We start from the raw sequence: 15,472 nt of genomic DNA, 5'->3' as shown, positions 1-15,472 counted from the left end.
CTTCTTTCCCTCTGGAGCATCTATGCACTGAGCTTAGTTGACATCAGAAGAAAAAGCTGCCTCTCTCTTCCCCACACTGGTCACCCTGAATCATATTCACATTGGGAGATGGGACTAAATCAAGCAATCCCATGGGGTTTAATGGCAGGAACACTAGAGTAAGAAGTCCAAACTCTGGCTTAAATTATGTTTCTGTGACCTGCCAGCGGCATGATCCCTCTAAGACTCAATTGCCTTATGTGTAAATAGGGAAAGGCCTACTGAGCTCAAAGTACTGGTGTGAAGATTCGGTGAAATAACATAGTCTCAATCTCCCAGCACCTAACCTGACACACAGTAGGCATTCAGTAAACGTCAGTGAGACCTGAATTGGAATCAATAACCATCTCTTAGCGTGTACAGGTGATGGGAACTTTACAGGGACTTCTGACATACTGACAGGGAACAGGTCCTTTTCCCAGTGGCTTGTGCACACTCTAGCAGTCTGAACTGTTGCTGTTTCTCGTGTGTGTGTCGTCATCTGTTTGCATGGAGATTGGGCTTTTAAGACGTTGCAAGCTTGGTCATGTTTAGGAAGTTATCTACTACTTTTTTAAACCTGACTTTCCACTTCAGTGAAGAAAGTACACAAGAGGATGCAGGGGAGAAAGGGTGAGAGGAAAGGAGGAAGGCAGGGAGAGAGAAAAAAGTCAGGATGCACAGCAGCTAGTCTCCAATATTGAGGTTACGTGTCGATCTTAGACCTACTCAGAGAGCTGAGCAGAGGCCCCCACAAGGAAAAGAAAATTGAACCAGTTTCACACGCTGGTTTTCCGCACCAATATTCCCATCTATTGCCAACGGCTGCCCCCTTGTGGACGTTCTTCACACTGCTTGGATCTTCTAAAATGCAAGGAAGCGGAAAGCCTCACAGTGGAAAAAAATGTTTTAAGCTTTCAGAGGTTCCCCATTGCCTGCAAGACAAAATTCACTAAACAAAGATCCTTCATGATCCAGCCCCTGCCAACCAAGACAGCCAGAATGGACTAAGACAGGGATGGATACTAAGCTTGGACACACCATGTTCAAGTTACCTCTGGGACACCCAAGTGGAAAGGGTGAAGCAGCTCCTAGGAAGCTTTAGCGCTGGAGCATGGAGAGGATGTTGAAAGGGACCTGGTGTGTCAGTTTTTCTGTTGATGCCCACAGGTGAGAACGTGATAGGTACTAGGTCCCCACATGCCCAGACACAGCATTAGATCATTTATGCAGGGCCCATCGAGAGCCTGGGAAGTCATTACCAGAGTCCTGGACACCCACCTCCAGTCTGTGACAGAGGAGAGACGGCAGAGGGACAGACAATGTCTTGGGAGAGAACTACTGGAGAGCTATGGCACTTCCCTTCCCTTCTCTGTAAGTGAGAGGAGGCAAAGGCTTATGTGTTCCCACAGGCCAGATGTGGGTCATGTAAGAAGGAGCCAACCTCGAGGCATCTTGTAAAGGACACCGCCCAGGAGAATGGCCTGGAAAGACAAAGTGGCCCAGCACAGAAGGGAACCATGGCAGGTTAGCAGCCGAGGGTTACACCTGCTCAAGGAACAAACTATATTCAGGGTTGCTGGTCAGAGGACTCCAGCAAGGATGCACCCAACAAAAGAACCAGCACTTAAAACTCTGCCATTCCCAGACAGCACGTGTGGCTGAATAGACGTGAACTAGCCCAGCACATCCTTCCTGTCCTGTACCGTTCCTGGAATCAACTTCCCAGCACCTCTGGAAGTGGATACTCCAGCCCCAATCAAGCCTCCAGATGAATGTAGCCCCAGATGACATCTGACAGCAACTTCATGGGAGACCCTGAGCCAGAATCCCCAAATTAGCCCCTTCCAAATTCCAGACCCACAGAAACTGGGGGAGATAATAAGTACTGTTCTTTAAAGCCACTATTCGTTATGCAGTAGCAGACAACTAATACATGACTCTACCCTACAACTATGATTCAGTTCTGGGGAGGGGTCCAGGAATCCATTTTTAATAAGCTCCCTAGATGGTCCTTTTGACAACTAACTAAAGTTAGAGGAAGAAGAGGACTAAGGCAGTATCTCCGGGAGCCCTGACATTCAGTGCCCCCATGAAGCTTACAGTCCTGTGGGTGCAACAGGCAATAATCACACCAAATACTGTTTTAGGGTCTTGGATTTTGTTTCTATTGAAATATAACCGACATATAGCATTGTGTACATTAAAGGTGTACACCATGTTGATTGATACACTTATATACTGCAATATGATAACCACCATAGCTTTCAATAATATCTCTATCACATCACAGAATTATCATTTCTCTTCCGTGGTGAGAACATTTAAGATCGACTCTTTTAGAACTCTGAAGTATATAATATAGCAATATCGACTATAATCCTTATGCTGTGCATCAGATCCCCAGAACTTATGCATCTTCTTGTTACAAGTTGTTTAGTTATAATTGTAGAATCTGGGTTTGAAGGACCTAGGAGTTGTCTGGGGCATCAATTTCCAAGAGTCATTGAAACAACACTGAAAATTACTTGCAGGTAAGCAAGCCAATCACACTTCCACCTAAGCTGACAGCTCCACCAAGTGGACATTTCAAAAACTCCTCTCATCTGAGTGTTTCCCTTTTCTACACTCGAAGTCACAGGCAGCTAAAAGCCCAGCATTACCACGGACTGAAATGCTGATTCAGAACTTGTTTGCCTCTCTGCTGCTAACCAGCTATTGGCCTCCTAAACTGCAAGCCTCTCCATCTGCCTCCCGCGGAGTCTGCTTTAGAAGATCAGACAGGAAAACTGTGAATTCAGAACAAACACTACAAAAAAGTGATGTTGCAAAAGTATTTTCAAAATGTTGGGTCTGCTTCTGCCCATGGAAATAAATATGTTTTTTAAAAAAAAAGCATTCTGCAAGAAGTTTTTATTAACCAAAAATCTATTTCTCCACAACAGATAATTTTCACATTCCTTGAGGATTGTCTCATATCAATAAGAATTGTTTGAAAATGTGGTCTTTGATAATGGTATTATATTTGTTATTGGCATAACTAAATTGTGCTCATCATATGGCTTATTCGCAGGCTGCTGTAGTGCAGTGGCTGAGAACACAAACGTTGTAGTCGAAATGCCTGTTCAAATCCTGGCTCTCACTACCTCCTAACTGTGTAAACTTGGGTGAGTAACTTCTCTCTATGCCTCATTCTTCTCAACTGTAAAATGGACTTAAAAATAGGAGTCTCTTCAATAGAATTGTGAGGATTTGTTAATCCTTGTAAAGCCACACCTACAGCATAGAAAGTGCTCAATAAATGTTAGCTACAGTGATTACTTAACAATACTTTATTGTTGGGTCTTTTGAGTTGTTTCAAAGATTGCAGTAATTAATGATGCAGGAATTCATATATTTGTTATATTTCTTGTCCTTGTTTCTTTTTTTATTTTATTGAAGTATAGCTGATTTACAATGTTGTGTTCATTTCTGCTGTACAGCAAAGCGATTCATATATATCAATGTATACATTCTTTTTCATATTCTTTTCCATAATGGTTTATTACAGGATATTGAATATAGTTCCCTGTGCTATACAGTAGCACCTTGCTGTTTATCCATTCTGTCTTGTTTCTGATTATTTCATAGAATCTAAGATATGGGATTACTAGATCAAATGGTGAAAAGTTTTTTTTTTTAAACATCTTTATTGGAGTATAATTGCTTTACAATGGTGTGTTAGTTTCTGCTTTATAACAAAGTGAATCAGTTATACATATACATATGTTCCCATATCTCTTCCCTCTTGCATCTCCCTCCCCCCCACTCTCCCTATCCCACCCCTCGAGGTGGTCACAAAGCACAGAGCTGATCTCCCTGTGCTATTCGGTTGCTTCCCACTAGCTATCTATTTAAGAGTATTGATAGAGTATCAAGTTACTCTCCTAAACAGTTCTATGTGGCCCTCCCACCAACAGGGTTCAAAAATACATGTCAGCACGTGCTTTAAAAATAGTTGCTAGTTTGTGGTGGCGGTGGGGGGAAGAAATTTTCCTCTACCCTTCTAGGTTCTTCTGGCTGGTCTAAGAATTAAGTTGACATGAGACACATTAAAAGGAGAAAATCAAATAAAAGTTTAATAACATGTATGCATGGGAGAGACCCAGGAAAATAGTAGTAACTCACCGAAATGGCCGAAGCCCTCACCTTAAATACCATCTTCAGCTGAAGACAAAAGAGGACATTGAGGGTAGTGGTTGGGGACTTCAAAGGGGAGAAAGACAATTCACATGAAAATGAAAAAGAAAATGTTTGATAAACAAATGTTTGCTAGGCCCTGAAGAGACAAGGGACACAGAGTGAACTCCGATCTCTCTCCCACCACACCCCGCCCATATTCTTTGCAGATACCTCTGGTGGTAGCTCTATTCTGGGAACAGTCCCTTTATCTAAATTCTTTAGGCAGCTAAGGGAGAGGTCAAAAGAAGGAATTCCTGAATCTTCTTCTTCTTAAAGATAATCAGCCTAAAACAATCCTCATGCCAAAGATACACATGTTTCCGTGGCAAATTTGCTCCCCTGCATTTACCTAGTACGACTGCCATCTCATTGTTTCAGTTTGCATTTCTTAAATAACCAGTGAAGTGGGACATTTAATTTTTCTCTCACTCAGACTTCTAGTCCAAATTACTTTATCCAGAGATAACATAATTTGCAAAAATTTTAGTAAGAAATTCTCCCTGAAAATGGAGCAAATGTAGCTCTAGGAAACTGAGGCAGAGGCCAGAAAGGGACTTGCTTAACTTGGGAGTATTCCTCAGGACACAGTCTCTCAATGCTAAGAACATTCTAGAAACACAGCAGGTTTCTACCCATAATCCCCTACACACAGGCTGGTCTGGACCCCAAGACAACAGAAGCCTCTGGCTGAGTAGGATTCTCTAGCTAATGTGCTTCCCTTAGCCTCCGTGGAGCTTTTTCCCCTTAGAATGTCCCAAATGGTATTTATTTTAATCTAAGTGATAGAGTGTCACAATAGAATTGATCTATGGGGAAAAAATTGGACTCAACCCCGATTTTTTTCCACCAACAGAGACCCAGAAGCAGAACCTTCCCAGCCCTCTTTCCAAGCCCCCAGACAGGCTCTCGGCTGCACTTTGGATGAAGTGTCTGCCTTCGCATTTTCCTTAGACACAGTACTTCAGCCTTTCCATTTTCTAGGGTTGTAAACAGCTGTGACTTGAACAGGCCCAGAGTAGCAGCACCGCTCTCCCCAGGTCCCCGGCTGAGCTGACCTGCCACAGAACGAACATGGTCACACTGGGAGGGTCTCTCTCCAGTCCCAGGTTATTCAGCTGCACTGATTCAGCCCCTCAGGAGTGTCCGGAAGGGTGAGTGGTGATACTGCCACCACCTCCCTTGGGTGAGAAATGAACTTGAGGACCAATGACTTTGAGGCAAATTAAAAATGCAGAAGTCAAAACATACTCTCCTAAAATAGGCCCACTATTTCCCCCTGAAGTATGATAATAAGAATAAATAATCATGTACTATTTCACTGAATCCCCACAGCTACTCCATAAGGCAGATATGATCATTCCCATTTCACAGATGAGGACCAGCCAGCAAACAGAAACTACTCAAACAGGGGGGGACTTAATAAAGGAAATAAGCCATATGGGAGGTGGAAAAATCCAGAATCCAAACATGGGATGGTGAGGTGACCCAAAGATTAGCAACAGTGGAAAGCCACTGCTTCTCCAAGGGCTGAGAATCAAAAAGAAGAGCCCAGTGGGCAGGTCTGCAGGGAGCCACAGGGGAGGGGCTGGCCAGTGGGAGCTGGGGCTGTGGAAGTGATACTGCCATGGCCAAAGATGCCACTGCCCCCAGAGATGCCACCAGAGGCAGGAGGGGACATGGAGATACTGTGGTTTCTCCCCTCTCCCCCACTTCAGTCTTCCACAAGGGACCCCGCTGCCAAAACCTATAGGAAGACAGTTGGCAAGGGAGCCTGGGAAAGGCAGGTCCCTGCAATACAGAGCAGGACAGAGAAGGGCAAAGAACGGGGCTGAGAAAAGAGACCAGTTCTGGCCCATTGCTCATGGTCCTTCCACTACCACGTGGCAGAGCCAGGTATGCAAACAAGGTGCACTTGAGTCCATCAGCCTGGGAGAGGCAACAAGGGAGATGACAGGTGGACAAAATAGCAGATGGAAGAAATAAGATGGTTTAAAAACTGGCTGTGGGAAGGGAAGTGACAGTCTTATGTCTCTAGCCAGGGTATCATACAAGCAACAAGGGGTGGGGATCTGTGGACACCTGGCTCCATCACTCACTTGCATCACGTACTAGGAGCACACCGATTAGTTATCTTCTCCAAGCCTGCCTTTCGTCCACTCATTCAACATTTACTGAACACTGAGGATGGGGAGATGCAAAATGCAAAATAATGCTTTAGGAGTTCAGGGGAATCTAACCTTCATCCCTCCTCTCCCTCATCCTCCTCATCGGATAAATCCCTCATCCTCCTCATCCTCCTCCTGTGGCAAGGACCTCAAGAGAGGAAAAGATGTGTCCCTGCAAAAACTGCCCCTGGATGTGGACCCCTTAAGAATCCATGAGGAAGAGGAGCCAGGAATGCACAGGCTGACCTCCGAGCTGGTGAGAGCCCATCTGCGGAGGGAGCAGAGGCCGACCTCTGGAGTGTGGCAGGAAATGAGCACCTGGGACAAGGGCGCTTCAGATGAGCTCAGGTGAAGGGAAATCAGAAAATGCCATAAACCAGGCTGCAAATTGCATGCCTCAGATCAGCTCCCCGAGAAAGGGCTTCAGCAATAAAGTAAATCTATGAGAACAACGCAGACCCAAAAGCCTGGTAGACTTTTTTAGATTCTGTTCAAGGGTAAAGTTTAGAAGACTCTAACAAAGTTAACTCCTTTAACTGAGTTAAAGGCGTCTGTACACCCATTCCTCTTCTCCCCTGCTCTCTTAAGCTCACTCTAATCTTTGACCCCCACTACTCTACTGAAAGTGCTTGTCAGCACCATCCGTGAACTCCCCACGGCTAAGTCCAATGGTCAGTTTCTAGCCTTTATCTTCCTTCACTTCTCAGCAGCATTTGGCATTGCTGTTCATTCCTTCTTTCTCAATACACTTTCTTCACTTTACTCCCAGGACTGCACATTCTGCCTCATTGGTTGCTCCTTCCGGTGTCCTTTGTTGACTTTTCCTCTTCTTCCCAATCTTAGAGAGCTCAGTCCATGGTCATCTTCTCTGCACACATTTAACGTTTTGCTAGTGTCTTAGTTCAGGCTGCTATAACTACCATGGATTGGGTAGCTTATAAAAAAAACAGAAATGTATGTCTCACAGTTCTGGAAGCTGGAAGGCTGAGATCAGGGGGTCAGCATGTCTGGATCAGGGGTCCTGGTTAGGACCCACTTCTCAGCTGCAGAATGCTGATTTCTCATTGTGTCCTCCAGTGGCAGAGAGCAGAGTAGAGGGAAGCAAGCTGTCCCATGACTCTCATAAGGGCACTAATCCCATTCATGAGGGTTTCACCCAATGATCTCGTCTCATCCTAATTATCTCCCAAAGGCCCCACCTCCTAACATCATCATATTGGGAGGGTAGACTTTCAACATATGAGTTTTGGAAGGACACAAACATTCAGTCCATTAACAGCCAGTGTTTTGCCACACTGCTCCAAGGTCACCTTCATGGGCTGCTCTGCAGTAATGGTGGTAGACCTGTGGGCCTTCCTGCACAGTTGACATTACGCAAAGTTTTGCCAACAGAGAGTGTTGGAAACCCTGCAAGAAGAAGGAGCTTCTCCTCCTGGTTCTGGCGTGTTTCCTTTCTGCTCCTGCCACGTGGATACCACGTGCATGTGGGAGACATGAAGCAGCACTCCCAGGGACAGCTTTGCCTTGAGTTTCGGCAGCACCCCATGAGCAGGATCCCCAGTGGGTCTCAAAGGCACCCCAGTGGGAGTGCTTCTAGCCTCGGTCTACCTGCACCTTGACAGGGTGTTTCCTGCTTCCCCAGTGACGGTAGAGCAGCACTGGCCCAGGAAACCCAGCGAAGCTCTCTGCCATCCACGGAGCCACAACCATCCTGGCTCCAATGAGGTCCAGATCCCAGCCTTGGGGAGGGGTCTGTCTTCCAAATGTGTCTTTCCTTGAGTACTCTCCCCCAGCCAAAAGGTATTCTTTGGGGTTCTCTTTAGTCCTTTATAGTTAATTTCTTGTTATTCAATAATTCTTCATGTTAAACTTGCCCTGCTTACATCACTGTGTGGTTTCCACCTCCTAGATGCCATTGACACACTCCCTTAGTGATCTCAGCTAGTCTCCTAGCTTTAAATGCCAACTGTATGCTCATGACCCCAAGTTTTCATCTCCATCCCAGATCTCTCTCTTGAACTCCAGACTCAAAATACAATTCAACATCACCACCGGGATAGGAAAGAGCAAACCTGTAAGTAAAAAACTACACTCCTGATATTCCCAGCAAAACTTGCTCTATCCACAGCCTTCTCCATCACATTTGGCAAAAAACTCAATCCTTCCTTCTGCTCATGTCAAAAACCTTGGGAGTCATCTCTGACTCTTCTCTCTCACCCTCACATTCAGTCCACCAGGAAATCCTGTTGACTCTACCTTCAGAATACACTTTCCTCTCACCACCTCCACCGCTACCACCCTAGCCACCATCATTTCTTGCCTGGATCATCACAACAGTCTCAGGATTATCTTCAACATAACAGCTGAAGCAATCTTTTAAAATATATCATGTCACGCCTTTGCTCAAAATCCCCACAACAGCTGCCAAAAGCCAAAGCCAAAGTCCCTAAAATGCACACCACCTTACATTTTCCATTTTCAAATTGTGCACCAGGCACCCCAGGGAATTCACAGGGTCACCACAGGGTAGTTTACATCTCCTAGGTTAACATAGCGATATCTGTCCCACTGGGACTATTAGATTGTTAGGATCTAACTATTTATAAAGCCACTGTTAAGTACTTCCTTTGATGTAGGGGCACCATGAAAAATTGCTAAGACACTAATGGCACCACGGACCTAGGAAGTTTGGGAACCTCTGCGCCACACGATCATGTCTCTGGTCTCATCTACAATGGCTCCTTTACTGACCCCACTCACTCCACTCCAGTCCCCAAGTTCTCCTTAAGCTCCTCAGCCATACCTGGCACACTCATGCCGTGGGGCTTTTGTCTAAAACACTCATACTTCAGATATCCAAGGGGCTAACTTCTGCACCTCCTTTAAGATTTGCTCAAATGTCATCTCTTCAAATGAGGTCCTCCCTCACCGTCTTAGTCAGCTCTGGCTGCCATAACAAAATACCACAGACTGGGCGGCCCAAAGGACTGAACTTAATTTTCTAGAGGTCAGAAGTCCAATACCAAGGTGCCAGGTGATTTGTTCTTGTAAGGACTCTCCTGGCTTGCAGACGGCCACCTTCTCACTGTACCTTCACGTGGCCTTTCCTTGGTGTGTGCACTGACAGACAGACAGACAGAGAGAAAGCGCTCTCTGGTGTCTCTTCTTATAAGGACACTAATTGTATGAGATCTGGGCCCCACCCTTGTCACCTCAATCAACCTTACTTACTTCTTTAGAGGCTCCATCTTCAGCCACATTGGGGCTTAGGGTTTCAACATAGGGATCTGCAGGGGGGACACAAACATTCAGTCCATAACTCTACACTGTCTGAAATTGCAACCCCACCTCCTCAACATTCCTTAACCCCCTTACCTTGCTCTTTTTTCCTCACAGTTCACACCCTTTTCACCTACTCTAACTTATATTCAGGCTATATTTCATTGTTTATTGTGTCTGCCCTCAGTGAAAGGCAGACAGAGGGCTTTGCCTACTCCATTCACTGCGTGTCATACATTAGCACCTATTACATAGCTGGCACTCAAAACTTACTTGCTGAATGACTGGCTAAAGCATAAGAGGAAAAACATCCCACCTTCCTCACACCTGATCCCATTACATTCTCTTGGCATGTCACCAGGTTGTAAGGCCTAAGGAAAGGAAAAGAAACACATCTAAATAATCAATGATAAGGTCTGGTTTCTAAATGGAATGAAAACGTCTCCTGAAATTAATTGTATCCTCAACAAGTCACTTAACTTATGGGACTGTTTCTTCATCTGAAAATGGCAACCATCTATCTCAGGTATTTTGGGGAGGATGAGATGGAAGAGTGGGCATGTAAGGTGCTGTGACTTCCCGCTGTACCGCTCTCTGGCTGGGGGTCTTGGGCCACTCGGGATGCTATAATGAAATACCAAAGACTGAATGGCTGATAAAAACAGAAGTTGATTTCTCACAGTTCTGGAGGCTGTAAGTCTGAGATCAAGGGGCCAGCAGGGTTGGGTGAGAGCCCTCTTCCAAGTCACAGACTTCTTATTGTGTCCTCACTTGGCTAAAGGGCTAGGGATCTTGCTGAACCTGCTTTTAAAAGGGCACTAATCCTATACATAAGGGCTCACCTCCCAATGGCCCCACCTCCTAACACCATTACATTGGGCATTAGGATTTCAAGATATGAATGTACGAATTTTGGAGGGGACACAAAACATTCAGACCACAGCATTGGGTGACTTTGAAGAAATGAGTCCTATTTTCTGAGCTCACATCTTCTTTCCTATAAAAGTTGGATAATATCTCCTTGAAATGCAGAGTCAAGAATCAAAAAAGACTCTTCAAATAGTACACACAGAATTACCAGATGACTGAGCAACCCCACAGCTGGGTATATATCCAAAAGAACTGAAAAGAGGTACTCAAATACCTGTACAGGAATATGCATGGCAGTACTATTCACGGCAGCCAAAAGGCAGAAACAACCCAAATGTCTATCAACAGATGAATGGAGTGTAGTATATACAAACAATGTAATATTATTCAGCCACAAAAAGGAATGAAGTGCTAATAGCTGCTCCAAAGGAGATGAACCTTGAAAACATGCTAAGTGAAAGAAGCCAGACATAAAAGGCCACAGACTGCATGATTGTATTTACATGAAATATCCAGAACAGGTAAATTCACAGACAGAGAACAGATTGGTGGCTGCCAGGGGCTGGAGACAGGGGGAATGAGGAGTGACTGCTTAGTGGGTATGGGGCTGGATTTTGGGGTGATGAACATGTTTACAGAACACTATGAATAGACTAAACGCCACCAAGTTTTTTCACTTTAAAAGGGTTAATTTTATGTTATGTGAATTTTACCTCAATAAAAAATTTTTTTTTTAAGAATTGAAAAAGAAAACACATGGTAAAAGCCTTTATGAATAGCAGCCATCTGGTGACTGGGTTCTGGGCTTAGTTCTGCCATTTACTGGCCATAAGGATGGAAAGTCATTGCTCTGGGTCTCAGTTTCCTCATTTGTAAAATGATGGGGTGCACTAGACCACTAATTCTCAATCAGAATGGCCGGTATCAGTCACGTGGAGCACTGTTTCTAAATGCACAGGGCCATCCCCCCAGCTTCAGATTCTGAAACGTCCAAGAAGGAAACGTGCCTCTGTCACTGTGCTGAGAACACTTACTTCAGGATTTGAATTCACCCCCCTTTTCGAGAACATCAGGCTGAAGACCACTAGCAGCCTGTGATTCTAGTACCTTCATCTATGACTGTTTATAAGATGCGTTTTGATTAAAGACAACACAGTAAATGAAGTCCATTTATTAAGAAGATAAACTCCAAACAATCACAAGTAGTTCTCTTGCGCACTTGGCAAATGCACAGGAAAAAGGTACCTTAACAGAGTCCACAGGATTTTGCTTACACTACAGAAAGAGTTTTATGGCAGTTTAATTCGAGGCTACAAAAACTATGGCTGTGACATAAACATAACATTCAAAAATAACTCAGGGTCCAAATGTCCCTGACCCAACAAATCTCTGAACTAGTCAGGTCGACACAGCCACTGGCAGGGACACAGAAAGAGAGCCTCAAAAGCAATTCAACATGACGCTGAAGCGGAGGGGGCCGTCCTGAGACCTCCTAAATTCCGTGGTTAACACAGACTGACAGTGCTATCTATCTGTGGGATCCACATGTTTTTATTTCACATAAACCTGTTACACTGTCCTAGGAGAACAAATGCACATTAGATGAGAGAAAGATAGGACTCACTGTCTTGTACCATGAACAGGATTACAGAAAATGCAAGGCCGGATGTGGCCACGCTAATAGATTAATGACTTTTCTGACAGGCACCTCACAGGCAATGAAACGTAGCTTAAAAATACGCTGGGGTAAGCTCCGTCCTTCCCTTTGTGGTTACCACCTGGATTAGGCTTCCTGAGCTTGGTCGGTTTTTCTCTGTGATCCAGTCATGGAAGGTTCTAGAACAAAGAAGAGAAGCTTTACATTTTAAAAGGAAAAATCTGGACACATGCTTAGAGTCACATTACTGGTTGGGCGGGTGGGGGGTGAGGGCACAGCAGCAGCTGTAAAAAAGCCTCTAAGACCTCATGGACACAAACCTAGGTCCCTGATGATTTCAGAACTTTACTCCTTCTAATTCCTGAGTGGCTAGATTTCACAACGTTTTCATTTTGCTATTTTTCTGCATTGTTGGAATCCTTTATAACACAGTGGTACGATTTTATGTGATTAAAAAAGATTTTAATTAGTACATTCTAAGAGATAGACATGGGCACAATACTTTACACTTCGTTAGATCACTTCCCAGAATTTATGAAGAAAGAGAAAAAATTTATTATTTTTTTTGTTAACAAATATTTATGGAGCGCCCACAGCTGTGCCAAGCAATGGAAAAAGATGAAAAAACAGACTATTACAATAAAACGCGTTCGGTGTTGGAATGGGGAATTTAACAACCAACTCTGTGGGGAGGGGCAACCAACCGTGCCTGCCTGGGGAAGACGGGAGACCTCGTCTAAGAAGAGAGGAATGAAAAAGGGCACAAGGAATTCACAAGGTTTAACAAGTAGCTGATCATTTTTAAAATATTTACTCTTGGTGCTGAGTATACCATCCCCTCCCACAAACCCCAGGTGGGACCTTGGCCCTTCCTTCGCCGGAGAACTCTCAGGAGCTCCCGGGATCTTTAATGCAGATAAGTAACCTGTTGGACCACAGCTGACGTTTAGCTGTCCAGTCATTCGACCTCCCACTCTGGGGGTTGAACAAGTGAAGGGAAGTCACGTGGGCTCAAAAATCCAAGTGCTTCTCCAACTCCCTAAGGTACTGTCATGTGTCCTGAGCCGTCTCTGGGGGCAGGGCTCAGGGGACAGCTCTGAAGGAGACCAGTCACAGCTGGATGTGCAGAGGCATATGTGTTACTTAGGCAGGTTAATAAATGGTCTTACTTCTCCCTCCTCCTCATCAGCCGTCTGGAGTGGGTGGGAGAGAACGCCATTCTAACCATGGACAGCCAAGAGGGTAACATGCTCACAGACATTGCAAAGTCAACTTTATGTCAACTTGTCACGTGAGTTTTCAAATACCACAAATGGGTGAGCATGATTTCTGGGGCAAGGCATGGCTGTCCCAGCCCACCCTCTGTCAGTCGTGGCCCAGCACTGATTTACACACGTGGCCCCAGATGTTCCATCTAGGGTCCTGGGTCAATGTCTCTGTCAAGAATTGCTGGCAGTAGTGGCCTTTAAAAAGAAACTCAAATGCAAACACCATTCAAGCGTTGTTCCTTCCACAACTTCAATTTTTTTTTTTCTTTTGCAAATCCAGCATTAAGCACGATACCCGGCAAAGACAGGAGTAACTGTCGGGACAGTGGTTAAGACCGAGGGCTCTGCAGCCACACTGCCCGGGTCAGATCCTGGCTCTGCTGTGCGACCCTGGGCAAGTTCCTTAGGCCCACACTCCCCATGCCTCCGAGCCCCCAAACCTTAAATAAAGACGACGGCACCTCCCTCACAGACCTGCTATGAGCATTTAATAAGATCATGGTTATGAAGTGCTTAAACGGTGCCTGGCATGTAAGTGCTTGTTCCAAACATAAAAGTCCCAAATATCTCCCAATTCCATTTAAATAAGATGTAACCTCAGGCCAGAAGCAAGCTTCTTCTCAGCCCAAGCTTTAGAAACATCCTGTGCAAACAGCCGTCAAAGCCGCTCACTAGCTCTGCTGGGCGAGTCCGTCCCCACTGCATGAAGGCAGGGCCTGCATCTTATTCCTCATCGTCCCCGGGCCCAGCAGAGCCCCTGACCCGAGTGGGTGCTCAGTGAACACGTGCTTAACACCCCCTTAAATAGAGAAGTGCGGGAAACTGAGATCTAGGCAAACACAAAAGAGCGCACTCTCTCTGTGAACTTCCGGTGCCACCCATACTCACAAAGGGCTGAATGTGATTTCAGGGACAAAGGATGCTTCCTGTGGGTTTGTGGCTTGGCACTAATGCAGGCATGTGGGCCCAGATGTTCCACCTAGATCAGCGGCTGACTCCATGCAGCTGCTCCTCTTTAACAGACAGAACACGGTTTACAGGCTCCAGGCTTACCCAGCCCTGCTATGGGTCACACACAGTGCTGAGACCTTGGCACACACTTCCACGTCTTACCCTCCTAACAATTATCACCGACCCCCATTATACAGATGGGGAAGTTGAGGCCTAGAGCAGTTAAACAACATGCTCCGATTGGCCAGCTGGTGGGTGGAGGAGCCAGGATTCAGGTCGGCACCATCAACCTCTCCACCCCGTGACATTGACAATGAGGTGCAAGGTGCCCTCGGAGGTCAGGCCCTCACGAACCACCCAGGCTGATAAGCCAAGAGAACATGGGCCTGTCCTTTCTCCCACAACAGGCAGAGAATGGAAGCTGCTGAGTCACTGAAATGATTGTGATACTCACTCGACTAGGAATTCCAAGGGCGTCCAGGAGCTGAAGTCGGCCTCAGGCATTGATTTCCTGTTCATCGGTGTGTCCAGGGTAACCCTGCGGAGCACAGAGATAAGCGTGTCACATGTGCCTCCCCCTCAGAACAACAGCTGCGAGGTCCTCCTTGGCCAGGAAAGTACGTGGAGAGATCACACGAAGATAATCAGAGAGAGGCCAGGAAGCCGTCCACGGTTACAGAGATCACATCCCAGCCTGACTCAGCCAAGCGCTTCAGAACTCACCCTTCAGGCAGACAGGAACAAAATGAAAGGGCCATGTTTTGCCTTTTTTCTGAAACAGTGTCTTTACTAAAGTAAACTGTTCTGCTGTTTATGTCTCCGTTCACTCCCTAAAATGTGGCAGACTCATTTCTCAGGTTTTGTAAGTGTAATCATAATATTCCTTTAAATATGGGGAAAAGACAGCCTCTTCCTTCATTTTGTGGCTGTTTTCCATGAAATCTTCTAATTTTCAGCAAGGGAATACAGAATTCAGATATGTATGACTTTCCCAAGAACCTTTAGGCCTCAGAAATCATTCAAAATAGCTGTGAGACCAAGTC

The 15,472-nt window shown here is 45.4% G+C and overlaps 1 protein-coding gene across 3 annotated transcripts in view; it reads right to left on the bottom strand.

Moving 5' to 3' along the window:
- The window catches only part of QDPR (quinoid dihydropteridine reductase), a 57,360-nt gene that overhangs the window by 21,142 nt on the left and 20,746 nt on the right, over positions 1–15,472 (bottom strand). Inside the window, exons 6-9 of one of the 3 annotated variants that reach the window (XR_009503336.1) lie at positions 14,884–14,967; positions 12,262–12,389; positions 10,000–10,054; positions 9,636–9,691 (exon numbers count right to left, since the gene is read on the bottom strand). Coding sequence is in view for 1 of the 3 variants with exons in the window: in XM_059923290.1 (XP_059779273.1) it covers positions 12,284–12,389; positions 14,884–14,967 (190 nt within the window). In the remaining 2 variants the exon portion in view is untranslated. Of the gene's footprint in view, positions 1–9,635; positions 9,692–9,999; positions 10,055–11,709; positions 12,390–14,883; positions 14,968–15,472 lie in introns of those variants that run through there. The other 2 variants (XR_009503337.1, XM_059923290.1) reach the window with 2 other exon arrangements.

The sequence above is a fragment of the Balaenoptera ricei genome, chromosome 5 (assembly GCF_028023285.1).
Source record: "Balaenoptera ricei isolate mBalRic1 chromosome 5, mBalRic1.hap2, whole genome shotgun sequence".
NCBI lineage: Eukaryota > Metazoa > Chordata > Mammalia > Artiodactyla > Balaenopteridae > Balaenoptera > Balaenoptera ricei.
This window is presented reverse-complemented; position numbering and strand designations above follow the sequence as displayed.